A 25,695-nucleotide genomic window follows, 5' to 3' on the forward strand; every position below is an offset into this window, starting at 1 on the left:
AAGGGGGAATGGTCAACAATTAAGTGGTGTAACATCCACCCATTAATCCCCAATAAGAGCTAGCTTTAATCAGCATTAAAAGGGGTAACGACTAGTCTTTAAGTAACAACATTACTTAACAATAATTCCCATTAAATTAACAATAAGAGGAAGGTAGAATTAAGAGATTCCAATAGCCATTAAATCCCAACCGTCAAAAGAATAAACACCTTAACTTTCTTTGTTTTATTTCAACAACTTCCAACATGGAGTAAGGGCCTGTTCTCATTGACTGAACTCAGCTGAACTGAACTCTGCTGAACTAAACTAAACTAAATGTTTTATAAGAGAAGGATATTAGGAGCTGAGCTGAACTGAACTGAACTGAATTTCAACGTAAGAGAACAGGCCTAATTTGGTTTGTTTGAAAATTAATAGCACTTGATAAAATGGTGACTTTACACGAGTAAGGGTTTATGCCTCTTTGGCGCCTCACACACTCATACACTCAGCATACACCACAGGCCACAGCACAACTAAACCCAGAGCTTCCTCTTTGGCGATGATCTCCCGAGCTTTTCTCCGACTACGTTCTCCGGCAACAATCTCTCTCGTACGCACCCTCAATGGCACCATCCACCTTTCTCCCTCCGCCGCTGTCCACCCTGGGCTAGCATCGGCGCAAGCGCACAGTTACTCCGCTGCCGCATCAGTCGACTGTGCCGACGCTGACGCTCGCAAAGCCGCTCGTCTTTCGACCGTTACTTGGTCACCGCAACTTCACAATTCAGTCAGTTTTATTGGGACTGTCGATTTACCTGTTAAGAAGTTTCCTTCCAAGGATGACCGTTTTGGCGTTTACACTTCTCTTCGTGTCAAAACTTCTCCGAATTCTGATTCTTCTTTTTGGTGAGTCTCATCTTTTTTTCTGCTTAATTGTTCTGTTGCTTTCATTTTTAGGGTTTTCATTTTCATTTTTTTTGTTTTGGTTGTGAGTATTGGGAAATGGAATTTTAAACTGGAATAATCTCAATTTTGGGTTTTCATTTTTTGATTAATTTCGTAATGGGGTTTGCATCATTTGTGGCGAAATCCGTGCGAAAGAAGTGAGTGTTTGATATGATGATGTTTCGCTGTTAATGCAAAAGAGAAAAGTTGTAGAATTGTGTCTTGTATACATTATGATTTTGGTTTAGGAGGACCGTTTGTTTTGTAATGAGTGATTCAATTTTGGGATTAGTTTGAAATGATTCGAGTTTGGGATCAATGAGAAGAGGGTTTTAAATTGTCAGTAAAGTATTTTTACAAACTAAATTGTTCTAATTTTGGATGAATTGTAGGCAGATAAACAGAGGTGGAAAACTCACTTCCTAGACAAGAAATGTCAAATTGGACATCTTTCTTTGAAACATCAGAGAATAGTGTAATCCATGCTTTTGACTTGTGGGGGAAAGTATGTTTCGAATTCAGAAACACTTAAATAAGATATCATCATTTAAAAGACATTAACTGGTGATTGAAGATGATCCTTTCGTTTCTAGGTTGATCAAGCTAGACTCCATGCCTGACTAGGGAGTATCCTCACTTTGATTTGCTGATTGGCTTGCAGAATCGACCTAGTTTTTTCTTTCTATAAAATTCTTACCTCTTATATATGTAGAATCACTCCTTGGACACATGTTAGTGCTTGTTATCCTGTTGTAGACTGTTTTTGAGAGTCAGAAGAGAAAGAAAAGCTTCTCACTTCTCCCAGCTGAAAATATGGTAGTCATGTAAGATGTTAGGGATTCACAGTAACCAAATTATTTTGTTCAGATATTTGTGCATGTGTTTCTGAAATGGGATTTCTCTGAATCCATAGAATACTCATGGCCCTCCTCTTTTTTGTTGACATTCTAACCTCCAGGAAACCCTTTCCATGCCACCTTGAGACCCTTTAAAGGCCAACTAATTCTTTCTGATCAGTTGCAGAAAATCCAGAAACGAACAAATGAAATTTGCTGAGCTTCTTGAATTTTCTATTACCTTTGTGGAAGAGTCTTAAGAAGCCTAAGAAGCCTATATCACGTTCATTTTGGTGGGATTTAGAATTCTGTCTTCATTTCCCTTAGAATAAAGGATGATAGATTGATAGTTACATCCTTTGTTTGTTGCTAATAGATTATATAATATATTGTTGGAGATATGATAGCTTGTGAGTTCCTTCTCCTTCTGTTAATTATCTCTATCTTACGATCTTCCTCAAAGTATTTGGTGATGAAATCTATTTCTGCATATCATTTGCAGAAATTTTTCAACTATATAATGTTCCATGTTATAACCAGAGGCTGTCAAATCCTTAGCCTCACCTTTTGGTATTATCTATCTCATATACCTCTCTAAGCCCAAGCTGACAAGCGACAAAGGATGCTTATGTAATCAGCTTTGCCAATGCTGTGGACCTTTGTTAATGTTTAGCTCATAGTTTTAAAAGATGTGAGAGCTGCATCAAGGTGCAAAGGATCCTTGAAGTCGAGGTGCTAGGTGCAAGTCAAAGGCGCTCGTGTCTTGTACGTTAATTGTTAGGCGCCCCTTCTGTAATTTTTTTAATACTTTTATTTTTTGGATCAAAATATCTGTAAATGAGGCTAAAGATTTAATAATGTTGAGTGATGTGGGAGCAAAGTGGATACTCATGATTAATTAATTAACTAGTGAGTAGTCCGGGTTGCTATTGCTGTAGACGTGCTATCGATAAATTTTAGTAAAGGATTTTCAAAATTGAAATTGTCGTTGTCAAACCAAAATTGAGTTATTCTTTGAGAATCTGTTTTTAATATTTTTTTTTTAAAGTTGAAGTGGTTTGCATTTATAGAATTTTTTTTACATATTAATAACATAGTTGATGATTGGCTGTTGAACCTTGTGGCTTGCATTTATATGAATTTTTATACATATTAATTAAATTAATAACATAGTTGATAATTGGCTTAGATGGTTAAATGTTCATCTTTGTTATAAAAGGTTGGGGTTCGAATCTCCTTATCCTTATATTTTTGTACGAAATAATTTTGGTTTCTTAGGTGACGTGGCATAATGGTTAAGATTGTTTAAGTGATGATGTGGCATCATGAAATGTTGGAAAGGTGACGTGGCACAATTGAAAGGGGACTACATGGCATATCGGTGTTGTTAGAAACGCCTTTTAATATATTAGTATAGATTGTCCTTTTTAAATTTTGGGCTTGCATTATTTTACAGATTAAATTAAAAATTGGTATTTTTATGTTTGTCAAAAGTCTTAGATCTAGGTGTGAGTATGGAAGCTGCTATGTACATTAATAGCTACTGGTTTGGGGAATTAAATAGCTGAAATGCCACTTATGTTATTAGCCACTTTTGTTATTTTGCAGATTAATGCCCAATGATTGGTACAACTTGGTGGAACTCTTCTTCTTACATACCTAGATGGCTAGACCTAATTTTTGGTGGAAAGATTGTGAAAAAGGGGTAAATTAATCATATAGCTAATCAGTAATCATTGTCCAGATAGTTTTTCTAATAGATTGGAAATTAGATTAGACATAGGATTTTATTTTCGAATAAACTGATCAATAATTAGGTTTTTGTAGTTTTTATATTTTAGCTATTTTAAGAATGTTCTAAAATCTTAAATTGTCCTATATAACAGGCTTAAGTTGTATATTCTCATATATGATGTTTTCAGTTTTAGTTCAATCAAAATTACTTTGCTTGTCTTGCTAAAACATTCATTCCTCTTGTTTAAAAGCTGGTGATAGATATCTCTAAGCTTTTAGTGTAAGTTAGATTGCTTAAGTGGGTGGCGTGGCCTTCAGACCTGATTAATTAATTGGTGGTTGAATCCTTTAGAGAATTAGGCTGATCTTAACCTTGTGTGTGTTTGATTCTTTGCAACGAACGTGGTGGCTCAACTTAAGAAAATTGGTCAAAAGGTTAATTTGATAGATAAAGCACAAGGCTTGCGTACAACGTAAATGGCTTTAGGCCATTACTCTCCAAGAACTCACTACAATAATATTCTGCCTAATTTATCTAGCTACTGCCCTCCTCTATTTAAACTATTACAAGTACTACACAAATGGCCAAAGGCCTTAATTGCTATTTTGCTGCAGCTTGTCCTGTAGCTAAATTACCCACTGTAAAACTCTAAATAACACAGCCTGCCAAACAGTGGGCCGCTGCTTGTGCTTGGGAGTGATTATATGTTGCTGCTGTTCTATTGCATCTGTTGTTTCTGTTTCTGTCCCCTGCCGAACACCAAGGTAGCTGGTGGTGGGTGCATTGCATTCTTCAACCTTATGCATCATTGAGGCTTTTATTTTCCCAATGAAAAGACAATACATTTCTACCATTTTAAATTTCTAGATGTGTTGATATATGTTATGTAAAGTTTTGTGTTGAAAGACACATTCATGGTGGTTGAATTGTATTTTCATCAATCTTCAAATGAGACATTCATTCTTAAATGAAAATCAAATTCATTGTATAGCCTTTTACAACGAGCCATAGAGGCATAGAGATTGATGAGTGTTGATATACTTCCTCCGTTCCATTTTAGACTTTCTCGTTTGCCAATGTATAACTTCAACCATTGGTATATCTGACTATGATAAAGTAAAGTTTATAAAATGTTGAAATTATGATAATATAATTTGAGACAAATCTAACAAGATGTCACTTGATTATATTTTGCCTTTCATATCAATTGCTAAAGATGGTCGAACAGAAATATGTGAATAGTGGCAAATGTCAAACTGGTGAGAGTAAAATGGAACGGAGGAAGTATATGTTATAGCGTATTAAGCTAGCTTTACTTCAACCTTAACTTAACATAACCCAATGTGCTGGGACTGTTTAAAATACATCTAGGCCACATATTTTCTAGACTGATCTACTTTTAATACAATTTTAGAGATCAAAATATCAAATCAATTGTTTTCTGTACAGGATAACACTTGTGATGTGGGATGAGTTGGCTGAGAGAGCTTTGCTGCATTTGAAACAAAATGATTACATATACATATCTGGTGAACTGGGATCATATACGAAAGCAACTTCAGAAGGGAAAGAGAGTATAAGATATAAGGTTTCTCTCTCTCTCTATTTGCCTATTTATTTTTTATTTGGAACGGTTTATTCAGACACAAATGGACTAACCTTTCTTTTCCTTTGCAATAAATGTTGCAATTATTATTTAAAGGTAAGTTAAAACCCCTTTATAGAAGGCTATGACATGATTAAAGACCCTTTTCTTAGGCTTTGAATGTGCCTCTAGAAGGTTTTGGCATCCATTATATAGGGGAAAGATCTTTGTAAAAAAGATATCTTTGGGGGAGATTCTTTGATTTTTTATCATTCCTTTGGATGCTCCAGATTGCTTCATTTATATTCTGTCATTTTATTATAGTGGTGCTAAATTGGGATTGCATGAGAAGGGTACTGAGTGAAGATTGGTATGACATTTATAATCACTGGTAGTGTCACTTACAAGTGTTTGATGCGTAGGATGGTGTGGTAGAGGTGTGTGATCAGAGGCTGGGAATTAACTTGAGAAGAGAGAGAGCCCCTGATTGTTTTGCCAGTAAAGCAGTCTTTTAAAGCTCTTTCTTTCTGAAATAAAATCTTCTGGAGCTTAATAGATATAATTGCTTAAGTGTTGAAATTGACACCAAATTGAATTTTTTGATGAGTTTGCTCTCCATTTTTGTGGTATGTAACTTTGTTAGGATGATGTACAGGAAATGTTACAGAACGTAAATGACGGCCAGGGTAAGAGGCCGATATGCCTTGTCTTATTTTGTTTAGTGCGACATTGGTGAAGCTCATTTGGAATTAATATGCTTCCCAATGACGTTATGATGCACCTTCCATTCACAAGGGCTCAAATTGTAACTGGGACGGGTTAAATCTTCAGATATGTGGCCAGAGGTTCAAATTACATGTATGTGACATTTTCCATCACAGGGTCTTTATCCTGTTCATTTGCATTTGCAGGTGACAGCAAAAGAATTAAATTATGTAAAGCTGGATGAACCTGGAAAATCGTCTCAAAGAGCTGCGGATCCAGAAAAAGAATCTGGTAAGGTATCTGACTGTAGTCAGAAGGTTATATTTTGTGATTGATTCTTTTATTGGCATTGCGATAAGTGTATGTATATGATGTCGTTTGGAAATATTGAAAATATGCTTGTTCTTTTCAATGTATTTTGTTGAATTTCATTTTCTACTGATTTTGATTGATTAAAACTTATTTTCAATTATTTTTTTATCTTGTACTGTACGAAGTATATATGTTTGAAAAGCTAATTTTTACTGATAGAAGATGATATTTTCTGATTCCTTGTTGTATTTATTCTATTTAGTTACTGATTAAAACTTGTTCTTACAAAATTAAACTAGTTTTTACTATTAAAAACATATTATTACCTATTGAATCTTATATGTATCGATCTAAACTTGATTTTACTGTTTATTTAATTTTGATTAAAATTTTTTTTCTAAGGTGAAGGGAATAGTGTCTTAATAGGACTGAAAAACTGCATATGTACTTATGAAGACTAGAATTCTGCAATATTGTTTGTTTATTATGCCTGCCATGCATATCTCAGCCTAATTTATCAATTCGTGTCATTTATTGCATGATTTATAGCATTGTGATCTGGGTTTGGAAGGCATTTTCTAATACTATGTCCCCAAGCTGAAAATTCACTGTTAAATGGATAAGTATGATACAATTACAAGATATTTGGGAGAATGGTGGGGCTTAAATTATTTATTTATTTACGGCTCGTTTGGCATTGCTGTGGTTTTCTGTTTTTTGGTTTTTTGTTTATTATAAGTATATGATATATGTCACATAATAAATAAAAAATTATTTAAACTTATTAAAATCATAATAATTTTGAAAACTGACAACAAAAAAGTGGAAATACCTTTTTCTTGTTTCCAGTTTTTGGTTTTTAGTTTTCAAAAAAACAGGAAACTGAAAACCAAAAATGGTGCCAAACAAGCCCTTATTTATTTATTTTTTAATTTTTATATCTGGTGTTTTTGTAGGATTAGGTGAATCTAGCTTGCAAAAGAAAAATAATCGGCTTCAGTTGTTGCATTTATTGTTTGCCAATCCAAGTGCCTGGTATGACAATCGGAAAAATAAGAAGAATCCGAAGCAACCAGATTTCAAGCATAAGAGTACTGGTGAAGTACTCTGGTTCAGTGAACGTGATCCGCCATGGGTAAAAAAACAAATCGATGTACTGGACTCTAGACTTTCAGGAGGCCCAAATTATGGTGTGAGTTCCAAATATTCCTCATCCAGATGTTTGTCGGACGAGCTGTTTATGATGCCAAACCCTACTGTAAGCAATTTGATTTGTCAATTATACAAGCGAACACAAAAAGTGATCTGTTAGACTAGCAATACAATTTATTTATTTATTTTATAGGATGAAACGAACTTAACAGAATTAGTCTTAAGTCATGGTGGCAAACTTTCTTATATCTTAATTATTAGGCATTTTAGAAGAAGAGATTGATTCACTAAATACAATTCGTAAGTGGTGTTACTTGTGGAGTAAAGGATTTTATTTGCACTTTGGAGCTTATGTTCCTTGAAGGACACTCTGTATCACACTATCACTTACTAAGGCTCCAATGGAGGATTTTTGATGTGCTTGGCACTTTACTAGTCATCAAAATGTGCTCTTTGATCTAAACATTAGATCTTTTTTTTTTTATATATTTTTTATATATTTTTTATTTTTTAACTCTGATCCTCAATAAATATTTCCCAGCATTTTTTATGGAATGGACAATAGCTAGAATGGTTGGTATAATAAATGATAAGGATTTAAAAGTGTTATTGCATTTCTAGCATCACAACATCATTTGGAATGTACTAGTTCCCTATATTTACTAGCATGTCCTCAATGATGTAATGTAATAGACTGTTGCTGATTTGTCTTTATGCAATAAAGTAGTAATTAAGAGAAAGATTGATACTTTGATATTGCTAAGCCTTTCTTACATATTAACTCTAGCTTGAGGCTACAACTCTCCATGCTAGTGACTCTAGGTCACAAGTCTTAATGAAAATTTACTCACAAAATGCCTATTCTTTCTATTTCTTTGTTTATGTACATTCCTTAGGTTGATTCTAGACGGCTTGTCTTCTTGTGCACAGGGCCGCCACCTGCTGCCTGCTACTCAGCTGCTTGTTGTGCTACTGTTGCTGCTTGTTGCTCTTTTCCTCCTTTCCTCCTTGGTTGGTTGGCTTTTTTCTTTTCTTTCGGGTGTAGTTGGAACCTCTGGTGGGCTGTTGTGGTCTGTTACATCATTTCCCCCTTGAAGATTCACCTTGTCCCAAGGTGGAACCAAGGAATCATTAATGGTCACGACTTCTTCCTAGGTGGCTTCAAATGGCTGCAGCTCCTTCTATTCGATTAGGACTTTAGTTATGGTTGAACTCTCCTTCCTCCTATGCCTGACATCCATCACCTCCGTTAGTTGCACTTCTAGCTCTATGTCAACAGTGAGCTGTTTATGGCCCTTTTTAATTGGGAATTGGGACTCATGAAAGACTGGATGAAGCTTACAAGTGTCTGGCAGTTTCAGGGATTATCACAATAGGCCATTATTACCTGTCTGCAGCTTTTCAAAGAGTCTTTTGGCCAAGGTCTGCTGCTACGGCTGGATTTTTAGGTATAACTCATCTCCCACCTTCAAGGATTCTTCTCTCCTTTGTTGATCGGCATTCCCCTTCATCTTTTGTTGCACTTTCAGCATCATCCTTAGTTCTTCCTACATGAAATCCGAATCTCCTCCTCTGCAACCGCTCCTCCAATTTATATTGTTGTGTGTCCGACTCCTACCTTGGTGACCCTTTGTGGGTCCCTACCATACACCACCTTAAAGGGTTTTATTCCCATCGAAGTGTGGGGCAAAGTTTTGTTTGAGAACTTTGCCTAAGAGAGCCACCCTGCGAACCTCGGCTTCGCTTGAGAAGCATCTCACATACACGTCAAGGGTCTTGTTGACAATCTTTGTTTTTCATTTGAGCTTAAAACCCTGCAAGTGAAACAATTCCTTCCAAAAGGTGGTCTGAAGAATGTTTTCTCTATTTGATACAATAGATTAAGGGGCTGTTTGTTTGAGCTTCTTGGAATGGGTTGGAATGGATTTAGAATCCATTCCAATGGTTTTATTTGTTTGGTTGGGCTATTTAAGTATGGAACCTCATACTTAGGGGATTCTAACTCCACCCCGTTCCCTTGGAAATTGGAATCTCATACCCACCTCCCCCAGGGATTCATAATCCATACTACCACTCAAGTATGAGAATCTATTCCATGATTAAACCAAACAACTTTAGATTGGTATGGGATATAGAATCTATACCACCCAAGTATGAGAATCTATACCAATCCATTCCAGCTTAGTGAACCAAACGACCTAAGAAAATCCACGGATTCGAACTATTTCCTTACCTGAAGGATACTTGAGGTATGGTGTCTTCTTGTGCGGCTGTAGGGAACGGTGGAGCTAAGAAGCCTTGTAAATCTTTCTAAGTATTTGGGGATGGGCCACTCAATCATCGCCTTCACCTTCTCCATGCCTACGACCACCTTGGCATGCGAGATTATATGGCCCAAGTAAGCCACTGCTCACTCTTCTTGTTTGCAAAAACCTTATGTTCGGCCAACTTACTCAACACTTTTTGTAGATGTTCTACACGCTTCTCTTCATTCTCTCTATAATCTAGAATATCATAAATAAAAGACCGACACAAATTTTCGCAAGGCCGATATGCCTCATTTGTAAGCGATTGAAAAGTCGCTAAGGCATAAGTCAATTCGAACGACACCAATAAAAACTCATAATGGCCTTTATGGGTTTGAAAAAACCGTTTTGTGAGTGTCGTTGGCCTTGATCAATATTTAATGATAGTCGACCTTCAAGGAGCTTTATTTGGGGCTTGGTCATCCACCCTAAACGCATCTATTTTCTTTACCTAAATAACATTGAAAAAAGGACTACTGCTAATGATTCTCACATCGAGCATCTCTTGATGTGTTTCTCAATCTCATTCATATTCATTTGTGTTTAACGGTAGGAGTTTCATAAACCCCTTGGTGGTGGTCTAAGAGTTCACGCAAAATTTCCGGGTATTCTTCCTCCTTACTACCCTCCTCTCCAATTTACCTTGTACCTTGTTGAGTGTACGGAGCATAGCCATGAGTGTTATTCTAGAGTTGTAAGGTTGGATCATTGTGGAGGCTCCCGCTTTGAAATCTCATTATATGAGTCTTTTAATTCATATCAATTGAACCCTCTAACATTGTACTCTCATGATAACATTCGTGTTTCCTAGTTGTAAGGGTAAAAATTCCTCCACAATTTCCACTCCCCCATCTAGTTTCATCTTGACTTGCTTGCATTCTCCTCTCCCACAACTTGTCTCTCCATTCGCTAGGATACTCCAAGTTTGTAAGTGTCAATTAACATAGACTGTCGTTGTGGAAATGAATTAATAAAATTTTAAGTTTCCCCCGGATCTATTATAACGACCACCATTGCGCGGGCGAAGCCAATCGCCCCTCTCAACCTCATGGTTTCGAGTTTGAAAATTCAATAACCGACCATAGTGAAACTTCTGCCCGGGCTGTTACGGACTGCTACTCCCTCGCTTCATCCACCCCATTCACCGTTTCTTCCTCCGTCATCCTCGACCAACAGAACACTCAATTGCCTTTTCTTACATTGATGCAGAAGTCCCCACCACTCTCCCCATCTAAAACTGAAACCTTTGGCTTTCTTTTCCTGCAATTCTCATGTTCGTGGGAGTCCGTGCTGGTAGGGCTTTCTCGTGTTCACGGAGCCCTGGGAATGTTTTTTTGGGCCAACTTTTTTCAGTGTGAGTGTTGATGGTGTAACTTGCCAGAGAGATTCCAAGCCCAAATGCAGAAGTCTTAGGATTTGATTAGAGGGCCCCAGCTTACTCGGCCCCATCATTCCTTTTTCAATTTCCCCTACCTGATTACGTTACCTGTTATGAAGTGTCTGTGACTACCTTCTGGCTATAAGGATCTAAGACCTAAAATTCTGCCTTAATCTCTTCCTCTAACCCTATTATGAAGTGTCTGTGCCCCAACATAGTATTTTTGGTACGTCTTCCAAGGGTGCTCTTCGTTCAATAAACTTTTGCCTGTAATCTGCCACCAACGTTGGAGTTTACAGTGCAAGCTCTAACCAACTTTAAATCGGTCTTCTCCTGTTCCCCCTCTAAAACAGCGCAGGGCATCACCTTCCATCGAAACCACCGGTGCTTCCATCTTCTTCTCCTTGTTCAGGTGGTAGAAGTTGAAGTACACTTCAAATTGTCCACCCGTTTGGGTCTTGTCCTTCGGACTCAAGCTTACAGTACTTCCAATGGCCACCCCCACCACCTCCGCTGGACCATTCTCGCTTTTCCTCTTTCCTCTCATTGCTCTTTTACTTTGACCCTTGATGGCTGTTTTCCCCCTTCAAGTATATTACAAGCGACTATCCTCGGTCTCCCTTGTCTCCTCCCAGTTGGCAGTTCTGTCTAAGCTTCTTGGTCCCTCCTTGCAACTGTCATTTGGGATTATCTCAAAATCTGTCAATTTGCCCTTCTATTCTCTTCACTGCCACATCCACAATTTCTTCTAGAGTTTTGAGCAGCCTCGACTTCCCTGTGACACCCTGGTTGCTACCTCCCTACTAGTGACGTCCTCCTGCTCCTTCAATTCTTATCTTTCATTCCTTCAAACTTATTCTCCAAGGAAGCCATACTTTGAGTGGCTGAAGACTGATGTCACCATGATCTCCCTATAATATTACTTGTAGTAGACTCAAAGCTGGTTGATTTGTATGTATGCAATAAAGCAGGTAATTAAGAGAAAGATTGATATTTAAATTGATATAGGTAAGCCTTTCTTGCTAATTTAGTAGCTTGAGGCTACAACTCTCCAAGCTAGTGACTTTTGGTCACCACTCTCAATGAAAATTCTCTCTCTCTCTCTCTTGCCGTGCTACCTGCTACTCTGCTGCTTGTTGTTCCACCATTGCTGCTTGTTGTTCCACCCTCCTTGGTTGGCTTTTGTCTTTTCCTTTGAGTGTAGGTCAGGACTACTGGCGGGCTGTCATGTTCTGTTACATGTAAATAGCACTTTTTCCATTACTTTAATATTGCAACATGGGAAACATGTTTGATGGGGGTGGTAACAGGCTGAGGTATATTTTATTTTAGTGCGATGGTGGTGGTGCTCATTAGGATGTGATATGTGTTCTCACAACATGACTTTTACCCACCAAATTCAACTGAGGTGTTGGATGCAAGGATTATGCTTAGTGGTTCAATCACACATATTTGTGAGCTTTATTCTCAGGGTTGTTAATCTGTTCTAATTGTTTTTGCAGGTGACTGAAGAAGAATTAGATGATCCTGAGCCAGATGAATCTGGGAAAAACTTTCAAAGGGATGTAAATTCAGACAAAGAAACTGGTAAGGTTCCTTATTTTAGTTAAATGACTGTTTCAGTCATTGATTCTCTCATTGACATTGTGATGAACCTATGTACATGGCTCAGATGGCTGAAGTTACAGAAAGTATATTGAAATGCTAATTATATAGTGCTTGAAATTATATAAATTTGGCCCTATTATAAGTGAATATTTGCATATGTAATTTGGAATTCAGTAATATTGTTAGTCTGGTTTGGGATATGGCTTCCATGCATACCTCAGCGTGATGTTTCAATTCACTGATACATTGTTGCAAGCATTTGTTTATCTTATAGATTGTAGGCTTTGTACTTTGTAGCCTAGCCTGTTTTTACTTAATAATTGTGGTCTGGGGCTTGGAATGAATTGTCTAATCATGGACTTCATGTAAATTTATGCTAAATGGAAAATCATGACAAGTTTTTTGAGAAGAAGGGTACATTAACCTCTTTCTTAACCTCTTTCTTTTAGGTGGTTTTGTAGGTGAAGGTAAATCTAGCTCGCAAAAGAAAATTGACCGGCTTCACTTGTGGAAAAAATTCTTTGCCAATCCAGATGAGTGGTATGACAATCGGAAAAGTAAGAAGAACCCAAAGCAACCAGATTTCAAGCATAAGAGTTCTGGTGAAGCGCTCTGGTTCAGTGAACGTGATCCTCTATGGGTTAAAGAACAAGTTGAAATACTTGGCTCTAGAAACATAGGAGGAGCAAATAGTGAAGCGATATCCAAATCTTCCTCTGCCAAATTGGTGTCTGGTGAGCCATTGGAGCAGCTAAACCTTAATGTAAGCAATGAAGATTGTCAATGAAACACAAGATTTATCTCTTAGATTAGCAATTTCAAGAATTTTATCATGGATGAAATGAAACATTAGTAACTTGACAGGTATGACAACAGAAACGTAGTCCAAAATTATGGCTGTCAATTGCATATAATCAATTACCCATCTTTAGTATGAATCATACTCTGAAGAAAAGATTGATGCACTTTCTGATCCTCAAGATGCTCTTTGATTTGAATGCTGCTGCAAGTTGTTTAGCTAGACCACAGCTGTGTTTTTTTTATTTTTTATTTTTTATTTTTTATTTTTTGTTTTTTATTTTATTATTTTTTGTTTTTTATTTTATTATTTTTTTTAAGGTTGTTTGTTGGAAATACTTTTGTTTGTTAGGAGAGAGAGCCCTTTAATTTATTATTGTGACGTACATTGTTTGGCATGATCTCTTGCTTACTTCAGGTTTCATGTAGATATTTTTTGTTTCATGGTGTATGATCTATGACCGTTACTGATGATATTGTACGAGAAGGGCACTGATTGAAATTGGTATTTAGAGACTTGTTATTGGTTTGATGTGTGAAAAGGTGCAATAGAGGAGGGGTGGGCTGATGAGACAAAGGAAACTAACTTTAGAAAGACTAAGGGGGAGGGTTTGCTTATTGGAATATAACTGACGCACACCTTATAATATCTGCAAATATAGCAATCATCTGGAGCTCTTCATTTAATAAAATGTTGTTTTTGATTCTTAAGCTTACATCAATATAAAAATTTGATCATGAACATTGAACAATAGTTGTTCTGAGCGTTTATGGTCTATAACTCTCTGAGGTGAAAGCGCAAGAGAAGATGTTGCAAAACGTGTAGGATGAACCGATGAAGGCTAAGAGGTTAACGTGCCTGGTCATATGTTATTTTAGTGTGACAATGGTGAAGCTCATTAGGATGTGATTTGTGTTTCAACAATATGCCTATCACCCTCTAATTGGAACTGATATGGGTTGGATCCACAGATTTTGAATTACGCATAATTGTAGTACTCAATCAGATGGTCATTAATTTGTTCAATTGTTTCTGCAGGTGACAGCAGAGGAATTTACTTTAGATGAAACTGGTAAAAACTTCCAGAGAGTTGAAAATTCAGGATCAGAAACTCGTAAGTTACCTTACTAGTTAGGAGATGGTTTCTGGTTTTTGGCTATCTCATTGATTTTCCGACAAGCTTATGTACATTATGTCGCTTTACTCGGAGTCTTGAAGCTGTATATAATAATTAGTACCTAAACTTGTGTAAATGTTGCCCTAATATGTAGCAGAAGTAAAAAAAAAACTGCATATATTGATTTGCAATCTGCAATATTGTTAGTTTTTTTTGTTGCTTCATATTTGAATATGTCGATTAAATGTTGCAATATTTCATGCATTTTACTTGGTCATCATAATTTGGGAATTACTAGTCATTATCTAATCCCGCACTCATGTTTTGTGCAAATTAGTGAGGCTTATCGTGTTTTTTTGGGTGGTTTTATAGGTGAGGGTAAATCTAGCTTGCAAAAGAAAAATGACAGGCTTCACTTGTGGAAAAAACTCTTTGCCAATCCAGATGAATGGTATGACAATCGGAAAAGTAAGAAGAATCCAAAGCAACCAGATTTCAAGCATAAGAGTTCTGGTGAAGCACTCTGGTTCAGTGAACGTGACCCTCTATGGGTTAAAGAACAAGTTGAATTACTTGGCTCTAGAGTTTTAGGAGGAGCAAATAATGAAGCGACATCCAAATCTTCCCCAACCAAATGGGTGTCTGGTGAGCTGTTGGAGGAGCTAAACCTTAATGTAAGCAATGAAGATTGTCAATGATACAAGTGAAAAACTAGATTTATCTCTTAGGTCTAGTGATGTTAATTATGGATGAAATGGAACTTTAGTAACTTGACAGGTATGACAACAGAAACATAGTCCAAAATCATGGCTGTTAATATCATATAATCAATTATCGATTTTTAGTTTGAGGCAATTTCCGAAAAAAGATTGATTCATCAAGGTGCTCTTTGATTTAATGCTGCATACGACTTGTTTAGCCAGACAAGAGTTATGTTATTTTTTTTGCCTATTGTTTGTTTTAGGTTGTTTGTTGGAAAAACTTTTGTTTGCTAGGAGAGAGAGCCGTTCAATTTGTTATTGTGATGTACATTACCTGTCATGATCTCTATTCTCTTGCTTACTTTAGGTTTCCTATAGATATTTTAATTTCAAGGTATGATACATGACCCTTGCTGACATGATATTGTATGAGAAGGGCACTGATTGAAATTTGGTATCAGAGACTTAATATTGGTTTGATGTGTAAAAAGGTGCAATATAGGTGGTGTGGGTTGATGAGACAAAGGCAACTAACTTTAAAGGGACTGAGGTCTGAGGGGGAGGGGGAGCTTTTTGGTATATAACTGAAGTACACCTTACTATCTACAAATGAAGCAATCCTCTTGAGTTCTTACTTTAATAGATAATGGTGTTTTTAGTGCTAAAGCTGAATCAATATTCAAATTTGATGAACACTTTTTATCTGATCGTTTCTGGTCTAGCACTTTGAGGTAGACGGGCAAGAGAAGATGTTGCAAAATGTGTAGGATGCAAGGCTAAGAGGCCGATGTGCCTAGTCATATGTTATTCTAGTGTGACAACAGTGAAGCTCATTAGGATGTGATATGTTTCAACAATGTGCCTTCCACCCACTAATTGCAACTGATATGGGTTGGATCCACAGATTTAGAATCACACATTTCATTGTCAATCACAGGATTATTAATTTGTTCAAATGGTTTCTGCAGGTGACAGCAGAGGAATTGACTTTGGATGAACCTGGGGAAAATTTCCCGAGTGTTGAAAATTCAGGATCAGAAACTCGTAAGTTTTACGTATTACTAGCTAGGAAACGATTTCTGGTGTTTGATTATCTTGATTTTGTGACAAGCCTATGTACAATGTGTCACTTTTAGAATGTAATATATAAATATAATTGGAGATGTATATAATAATCAGGGCTTTAAATTGCATAAATCTTGTCATAATTGAGTATAAGTAAAACTGTAAAAAGGCTTATGTAGATTTGAAATTCGCAACTTTGTTAGTAGATTTGGATGCCATGCATACCTCAGCTTAATATTTCTGTACATTGACAAACATGCATTTTTACTTTGTCATCATGATCTAGGGTTGCAAAAGTCATTGTCTGATCCCAGACTCCTATTTTGTGCAAGTCAGGGAGGCTTATCCGTTTTTATTTTTTGGTGGTTTTATAGGTGAAAGTAAATCTAGCGCGCAAAAGAAACTGTGGAAGAAATTCTTTGCTAATCCTGATGAATGGTATGACAATCGGAAAAGTAAGAAGAATCCAAAGCAACCAGATTTCAAGCACAAGACTTCTGGTGAAGCGCTATGGCTCGGTGGTTGTGATTCTCCCTGGGTTAAAAAACAAATTAAAATACTTGATTCTGGAATATCAAGAGAACCAATTAACGGTTAGAAAGCTTTTTGTAGGTGGCTAATTATTATAGGATGTAATGGGTGTTTATCAACTTGGATGCAGGAACATTAGAACATAATTGAAATTAAGCTGTATATCTCTCTTTTCTATTTCTATTTTAAATTTTTACTTCTTATTTTTATTGCTACTAACACTCAAATTTATTAAAAGTACATGGCATTGTAGCAGAAGCCTAAGGAGAAAGGTGAAAAGTTTATGCTTGCACCTCCTGTCTTGGACGTCTAGGTATGAATTCTGCGGTAAAATGACTACCAGGCATGTTTAGTTGGTTTAAACTTTAAACCTCCTCTCCCCCCTATTTTTTTTTAAAAAAAATAAATAAAAATTTAGTTTAGGGCCCATGCTAGGCACAGTTAGTAATAAATTTCAGGTTATTATTACCCTAACAATATACTTGTAATTATTAGGGTTTTTTCACCATATACCTTTTTGTTTTAATAAAAATGTCAACAAATGTTTATTCACCATATACCCAAAAACTTTTCAAATTCACCATATACTCTTGAGTTTAACAAAAATGTTATCAAATGCTCTTAATGATTAACAGTGGTAAACTTCATTAATAATGAGGAAGCAGTAATGGACTATTGCTATATATTTGTTGGTACATAATGGAGCATATTGGTAATACTTTAAAAATAATCATTGATATTTTTGAGATGTGAAAAATGTACCATTGATAGTGAAATAGTACTATAAATTATTGTAATGGTACTAATTTATTTATTTATTGTTATTATTATTATTATTATTATTATTATTTTACAGTGGTGTACTTTTGAAGTTAATGTGTACCATTAGGTTGAGGAATCATGCCATTGATAGTGTAATGGTATAATAGTTAGTTGTAACTCTTGTAATGCTACTAAATTGACGAGCATTTCTTGGTCTCAACTAAGTTGAATCCACTTTGGACTCAACTAAGGGTAAATTAGTAATTTTCCCTTGCCTTTGTTGTTTTATTTGAGTAAACCAAAAAGACTGGTGGGGCCCAAGCAAGCAGAGCAAGCAGCAGGTAAATTAAAAAAAAGGGAGTAAAAGGGAAGAGAGAGAGGTAACAATAGGGTTTGAAAGTTGAAACAAAAAGGGAAGAGAGAGAGAGGTAACAAAAGGGTTTGAAAGTTGAAACAAAAAGGGAAGAGAGAGAATATCCCATAGAAAAGAGGGGAACACGAGAAGAGTGAGAAAGAAAGTGTGAGAAAGAAAGCAGCACATAGAGCGAGAAAGAAAGCAAAGAAGACGGTGGTGAACGGTGAACGGTGTGTCGACGGCGAAGGACGACGAACACTTAATTCCGGTGAATCTCCTCCGTAATTGTAAGTTTTTGTACATGCAATTTTGAAGTTAGGGTTTATGGGATTTGGGTAATTTGGGGGAATTTGAGTAATTTTGTGTTCTATTATGCGTGTTTATGCTATATTATGCGTGTTTAGCTAGATTTTCTAGGAATTTTATAGTATATAGTTGTATGTAGGGTTTTGATGTTTCAAATGGAGTGGTGTCTTGAAATTTGGGGGAAAATTGTTGTCGTAAAATGGTGGACAGTGGTATTAAAATAGACTATTTTAGAAGGCTTGATCTTAGTATAGTATCTTAATATATAACCCAAATTCATGTTGAAGTAAGTGATATGCAATTTGATTAGTTTTTTTTTTTTTAGGGTTTCTCGGACTCTTGTTCTTATTGTTATAATAATAAAAAGCTTTATTTTAATAAGTTTTTTGGTTTTATCCAACTTCTAGTACCCTTTATTCCCATTACCAAATTGAATTTTTTGTTATACATGGATTTTTTTTGGTTGGTAGTGTCTTTTTTTTTTTTTTTTTTTTTTTGTTGAATATGTAATTAAAGTTATTCATGTGTTGTTGCACCATTAATAATGTGGTTGGTACATATAATTATGTTGTTAGTATGGTACATGTAATTATGTTGTGTTGGTATGGTAATGCGGTTGGTACATATAATTATGTTGTTGGTATGGTACATGTAATTATGTTGTGTTGGTATGGTAATGTGGTTGGTACATATAATTATGTTGTTGGTATGGTAAAGTGTACCATCAACAACGCTTGTAATCATAACTTGTATATGTTCTAAATTATATTTCGAAAAATAGTAAGAAAAGTTTATATGAGATTATTATGTTGGAATCATAACTAGTTTGTTGGAGTTTTTCTTATGTTGTTTTTGATTAGGCGGGGTGAATAAAAAACTTAGATATTATGTTAGATGCCGGTGTTTGTCTTATTTGTGTATTTGTGTTTGGTTTGTATTTGTGTATTTGTGTTGGTTGTCGTCCTAAAACATCTAAATGGCTTGTGTGTGTGTGTCAAACAACCACAGCCATGGTGTTTAAGAAAGGCGACTCTTCAATTGGACCACGAAGTAGTATTGGGGTGAGTAAATTGGATAGTGATATATTTTATTGGTATTATGTGTAATTTTAACCTATTAGTTAGTCTCTTAGGGGGTGCAGCTTTATTGATTTGTGTATTCGCAGGCTAGTGTCCGTGAGATAATGAGAGATCAACCTGCTTCTTCGAGCAATCCCGCTAATCGCAAAAGGAAGCAGAAGGAAATAAATTTGGAGCCAGAAGCAGATGTTCTTTATGATGATGATGATACTGATTCCGGCAGTGAGGATGATTTTTCTCAAGGTGAGGATTATGTCGCTACTAGTGAGGATGTTATATTCGATGATAATGAAGTATTTCCGGTCCGGCGAAGACGCATTCCAGATGTCCAGGAAACGCGGAGTGGTTTTGGTCGGAAAAAATCTGCTGTACTACCACCTAGGGCACCAAAGGCAGCATCTAAGCCACGACCAAGGGCACCACCTACGGCATCTGCCGCTCCACTGCTGTCTAGTAGCAGGAAGCGGGCCGAAGTTCCTGTACACCCACACCAATTGATAAGCGAGGTGTGTGTGAACTACCTTTACATTATTGTTTGTTTGTTTCTACGCTATCCCTGATTTTTGTTAGAAAGTAAATGTGTGGACGCATTTATTTGCTACTTTTGTTATTGAATTGCTTTTTAATGTCAGGGCTTAGTTTGGATTTGATTAAGGTTCTTAGCCAGATTGTTAGAGCTTATTTGTGAATTATTCTGGAATGCCTGAAATTGAGGTCGATGATTTAACGAACACATTTGCCCAGAGATCTACTTCTGTTAATGATTAACCAGCTCTAAATTCAAAATGTTCAACATTATACAGTAATTTTTTTTTCCCCAGTTTCCCCTGCAACTCTTATCACCTAGTATTAATATCACCTAGCATGCTTTAATAATGTTATTTATAGTCAAATCGCAAAACTGAAAGCAAAAGTAATAAATTATTCATGTACTTTGTATTAAATGGAAGGAGTATAGTTTAAATTTACAAGATATTTTTAAAATACATAGAACCTCTCTCCTACAAGGTAGCTGCAAGTCTGCAACAGAGACTTTTGACATACTGCTTTTTCAAATAGGTGGGACAATTAAAAAAAATATTGAGCGGTTAAAATATTTGCTGCCTCCAAAGCCTCAGCTGGGGTTAAGCCATCTAACTGTAATAGTTCACCCAAGACTTTGTTACACTTATCCGCTGTATCTTGCTCACGGTCATCAGCACGAGACCAAACATTAGCCATGGTAGATAGATGGGAATTCATATCTTTCATGAAAGTCTGCAAGCATTAATAACTATTAGCCATGGTAGCTATTGGAAATTTTTCTTGAATTATTGTCTCTCCTATTATGTTTTGCTCATTCTGCGGGAACTTTCAAAATTGGTAGAAGACATGTGATAGCTTAATCTCTTTATTAATGTCAACACTTTACTGAACTTTCAGTTCTGCTAATAGAGTATTGAGCTTAGTGTCATTGAATTAGCTCATATAACTGTTGCAGGAAGAAGGAATTTATCCACAAGGGTTTCAACCACAAGGTTTGCAACCACATGATTTTCAACCACAAGGGTTTCAACAACAAGGGTTTCAACCTCAAGGCTTTCCACCGCAAGGATTTCAACCACAAGCACAAGCTTTTCAGCAACATGGTTTCCAGTCTCCAAGTTTTCAGTCCCAAGATTTTCGGCACAAGTGTTTCAGCCTCAAGTGTTTCAGCCACAAGGCCAAGGTGTTCAGTCTCAAGGTCAAATGGTGAAAGAAAAAGGCGTAGTTGTTGTTACACAAAAAACTTACTGTTCTGGGAAGGTATAAAGCTAAATTTTTTTTCTTCAGCAATCTTATGATCTTTTTAGGGGGCTTTGTGTTATTGATGACGCATTGGTAATTTTTTGTTCTAGTTCGCAAACTTCAAGTGCAAAGTTGACGCAATGGGTGGATTGTTGGAAAAGTTGAAAGAGGATAAGAATAGGCGTGCGATAATCGAAAGATGTGGCTTCGGTGACCTTTTCCATGTCATTAAGTTGAAGAATGGAAAGTTTTGTCGGGGGTTTGCTTATTGGCTGATGAGTAGGGTTGATGGTCTGGACTTTTTGAAATGGGCGACGGAAGGCAGGTGCCGCTCTGCCCTACACAATGGCGTTGCATCTTTAATCTTCCTGCCGAAAGTAAGGACCTTCCAAGGAAAGTGAGTGATGGTGGTTTGGCATTCGAAGAAAAATATGCTTATGTACTTAAAAAATTGTATGGTGTTAAAGATAAGAATGGTAGGTGTGGAATGTCTGTGGACCTGGCTGTTGCGAAAATTCTGACAATGCCTGTTATTACGAGGAGGGACCAAGATGATTTCATGATTGGTTTTTTGGTAGCGATGATGGGGGGGCTGATATGCCCGACTACAGGAGGAAAACATTTGGCAGCTTCTCTGGGTCCTCCAGTTTGTGTTGGAGTGGAAGCACGGGATTATGATTGGTGCACTTTGGCGCATGAGTGGCTCATGACATGTGCTAGGGACTTTGCTGCTAGATTTGAACCTTCTGGTTATGCTGCAGGGGCGGGTGGATGTTCTCTTTTTCTCATGGTTAGTTATTGTTTATATAGTAGTTTATTTGGTTTATATATTGGTTCTACGTTGACATTTCATGCTTTACTCTCTCACGACGGAGGTCAAAGATTTTGATTATGCTGGTAGTTGTTTGTGTGAAAATGATTATTTACATGTAAATTTATAAGTAAGGCTACTTTTTAAAAGTACATGATTATGCAAATGGTCTGTCTCTGTCTTTGGGCTTCATTATTTTATATCACACTCTTTAAGGCTGAGATTTTTGTAAATTCGTTTCAGATTTTCTACCTCGATCGGCTTTGTATGACTCCGATGAGGTGGGGTGTGTATCCGAGGATTGAGGTATGGACTGTGGAGAAGATTAGAGAAGGATATGAGAAGGATGTGAAGAAATCCAAAGACTATGGGTTGATGAAAGTAAGTACTTTGTTTGTAATGAAATTGGTAATTTGTTGTTATTTTACGTGTTTTCCGCTTGTTTTGATTGTTGTGCACTTGTTTCTGTAGTCATTGGATGTGGCTTATGGGGAGAGGCATCCTTGGATCCCGTGAGACAGTGTTGAGCCCTTTGAAGTCACGGTTGCAAATGAGGTAGGCAAACTATATTTAGTAGTAGGGCATGATGGGGCTATATGTATAAGCTGTAATTTCTGTTTCTTGTAAATTTTGGGGCTCATTGCTGGTTTATTCGTCTTCTATTACCATATGGTTATTGAGTTATTTTGAAAATCTGTAAAGTGGTTAAATTTATTGAAAAAATCTGTGAAGTGGTTAAACTTATTAAAAGGATGTTGAGGGATTGAGGAGAGTCGTACATAGCAAAGTAAGGTTAATTTGTTTGCTTTCTCCTTTATCAAAGCACCTTTCTAGTAAGATTTCTGCTGAATTTTATCATGTGCTTATACCTCTGCTGTAATAGGCATTAGTAAAATGCAGAGCAACGATGCCAATGATATCGTGAACATAGTTTCTGGTAAGGTCCAGATTAATATTTGCTCATGATCTCCTGAATTACTTACCAAGAGCATATAGGTAAGGGGTGTTAACGAAATCAATTGTAAAATTTGGAATAAAGTATAAGTACATAGAATAAGAAAGAATAGATTGATTAGACTTATGAAATGGGAAAATATCAAGAGTAAAAAGGAAAAATAATTTTTAATTACGTAGTACGTATTTTGTTTTAAATTTGAGTGGCTCTCCAATAAAAAAAAAAGTTACATATAGGTTTTAAATAATTTTTTTTTTTTGTGTCTTTATGGGACCATTCAAATAAATAGAACGTTTAGAGATGGAGGGAGATGAACACATACAGTGGCGCTCATATGTTAATTTAACTCATTTTTCAGCAGTATAGTGGTACTAGTATATTTGGATTGCTGTACACCACATGAGAATATGTGATAATTGTGGTTCCAAATAATCAAAATTAAAACAATTCCTAAGCTTATCTTTCTAAAGATGTTTGATCTACTTAATTAAAGTCGCTTTTATAGATTCTTCTAATTACAGTTTATTGGGACATCCCTTAGAAAATGCTAATAAACGACACTTAACGGTTTGATAAAAACAAATGGGAATTTTAAAAAGTCAAGTTAGTTAGGGATTTAGACAATGCATGATGGCAGATTGAAGGATCATGAGACATGACATGAAAAGGACCATATAGAATATATTATGTTCTTGTCACTAGTAGATAGTGATATATACAAGTATATATTTTTTTAAATTAGATAGTAATTTGATTTAATGCTCTTGGTTTGATTAATTATACCTCTCATTTAAATTTCGAAGAATGATAGTAATATATACAAGCATAAGCTGCTTTAACCTTGGTTTGTCCCAATATGCCAGTTCTCTTGGCTGCTTGCTACTCCTTCTGTAGAACTCCAATAAGCTGCTTGCTACTACTTCTGTAGAACTCCAACAAGCTGGACTTTTGCCTTAAGCTGTCCACTTCTGCACCTTGTTCCATATTTCGGCAGCAAGGTGCCCATTCCTTTGTTCTATGCTGATTAACTACTTCCAGACTTCAACTTACATTAACTAAGTCCCCTATTCTCGCATCAAAAAATTTGACGTACTCTTATCTTACAATTAGAGTAACATACATAGGAAACATAAACAAAATTTACAGGACATACCCAATTTTTGAGCCATTTTTTTCACTTTGTTTTTGAGTTAAAAATAAGTTGCTCGTTCCTCAATGGCACCTGGTAGGCAGAAGTGCTGCTGGTCGAATTCTTGATATGGTCCAATTATAGTACTTACAAGTTTTAGGTAGAAGGATTTTGTTCCTCTTTCATCAATTTACAGAAAATGTTGGGTATGTGCTTGTGTTTACTTGATAGATTTCCCCCCTCTTTATGTGCTTGTGTTTACATAATTATTTTGATTTTATTGCAGGTTTTGAAGGCTATGACACCATGGCTTCATCGGCTCGAGCAACTTTACAGCTGTGGGAGCCGGGTGGTTATTCAGCCACCCTTGGAGAAGAAAGCTGAACACAAAGTTCTTTCGGTGTCTTCGGATGAAAATCAACTTGATGAGCATAATGAGCAGATTGTAGGGACGAGCACTCTAAATGGACAGCTAGGACACCTTGATCATCAAAATGATGACTCTCATCAGGCCCAACCTAATGCAAATGCAAAGGACGATGGTGGATCCTTAAGGGTCGTTGAGGGTGCTGCTAACTCAGAGGCTCAGTGTAAGGGAGCTGAAATGGGCAGGGGACAACCCATTGAGGCTGAAGGTGGTGGCCAAACTGGCCATACTGAACCACTTATGAGCCTTGCAGATATGGTGAGTCAACTGGAATGAGGTCCCACAACTGTAACACTGAAATACTCTAGTGCTGGTTTTTAAGCTCTTGTTGTAAAGACACCTACACCTAACCTTGGTTGTTTTATTAGTTTTTATTAGTTTGCGGATAAATGTCTCTAGTAATGTTTGGAATGATTTTTTTTAAACGTCTTGATTGTTTGGTGCCTTTTATTAGTTTTGTTTGTATTTCGATATTTGAGGTATCTGCTGTGTGTTGGTGACATGTCTATAGAACCAGGTACTTGGTGAAATTGATTTTAGTGCTGTATTTGGTGGGAGTGTTGCGGGAGGCAGTGGCGGACCCAGCGTTGTTCACGCTGGGTCACAGGATCGGGAAATTCAAGGGATATAAAAAATTTGAAAGACAATGTATTAGCTATGCTTCCTTATGGTTCAGTGGTTGGAAGCTATAAGTGACATTTCTAACATAGTTTGGCGCAGGATCAAGTCCCAAACCAAACACTTTAATGTTTTTTTTTTATTTTTTAATTTTTCTTTATTATTTTTTTTATGAATTAAATTATTCTTTTAAATTATCTTATGCAATACTATTATGAGTAGGAATTGTAGCATGATAAGAGTATTAAGGTGTCTTTCTTTTTAATTATTTTCCTTACATTTTATTTTGTACATAGATGAATTTTATTATATACTATAATTATGTACTAAGGGATGTTCTTTGATTAATCAAGTCTTGTCAAAGTAGTTCTATCTAACTTTGGTTGTGATTTTTGCAATTTAGATCTACCCATTAATCCCAATGCTTATTTTGTCAATCATAATAAGAAATTTCATCTGGGTATACGGAGTACCAAATTTTGTAGGAGTTTGACATTTTTTTTACCCATATTTGTGACCAGAGGCTATAAAGCAATATAATGCAACTAGTAGACTTGTAATTTTTTTTTGACAAATAGTAGTCTTGTAATTGGGTATGATCTTTGTTCAGTTTTACTAGTTGTGATAAATAAATATGCAATTACTCAAGTTAAATTATCTTGGATAGTATTTAACCTCCCACTTTAGGGGTTTGGATTTTGGAGAAACTAAGCGGTCGATGGTTGGCGG

At 36.3% G+C, this 25,695-nt stretch overlaps 2 protein-coding genes across 4 annotated transcripts; both read left to right on the forward strand.

Moving 5' to 3' along the window:
- The first annotated feature begins 476 nt into the window (after positions 1–476).
- Positions 477–17,393, forward strand: LOC145614951 (protein OSB3, chloroplastic/mitochondrial-like). Of its 3 annotated transcripts, none has more exons than XM_081670033.1 (10): positions 477–888; positions 4,948–5,086; positions 5,995–6,079; positions 7,057–7,358; positions 12,439–12,523; positions 13,006–13,307; positions 14,382–14,457; positions 14,833–15,134; positions 16,130–16,205; positions 16,601–17,393. In XM_081670033.1, the coding sequence occupies exons 1-10, from the start codon at positions 542–544 to the stop codon at positions 16,822–16,824; spliced, it is 1,938 nt and encodes a 645-aa protein (XP_081526159.1). In that variant the 5' UTR covers positions 477–541; the 3' UTR covers positions 16,825–17,393. The 3 variants fall into 3 exon arrangements, with proteins under 3 accessions (XP_081526159.1, XP_081526158.1, XP_081526157.1); XM_081670032.1 differs by having other exon boundaries at positions 7,063–7,358; positions 12,994–13,307; XM_081670031.1 differs by having other exon boundaries at positions 12,994–13,307; positions 16,601–17,391.
- A 71-nt stretch (positions 17,394–17,464) lies between these two features.
- On the forward strand, positions 17,465–25,363 carry LOC145614953 (uncharacterized). The gene is made up of 7 exons (XM_081670034.1): positions 17,465–18,161; positions 19,346–19,765; positions 20,740–21,044; positions 21,137–21,816; positions 22,081–22,218; positions 22,309–22,392; positions 24,208–25,363. The coding sequence occupies exons 4-6, from the start codon at positions 21,334–21,336 to the stop codon at positions 22,351–22,353; spliced, it is 666 nt and encodes a 221-aa protein (XP_081526160.1). The 5' UTR covers positions 17,465–18,161; positions 19,346–19,765; positions 20,740–21,044; positions 21,137–21,333; the 3' UTR covers positions 22,354–22,392; positions 24,208–25,363.
- The last annotated feature ends 332 nt before the right edge of the window (positions 25,364–25,695 follow it).

This window comes from Chenopodium album, chromosome 25 (genome assembly GCF_948465745.1).
Source record: "Chenopodium album chromosome 25, dcCheAlbu1.1, whole genome shotgun sequence".
Lineage (NCBI taxonomy): Eukaryota > Viridiplantae > Streptophyta > Magnoliopsida > Caryophyllales > Amaranthaceae > Chenopodium > Chenopodium album.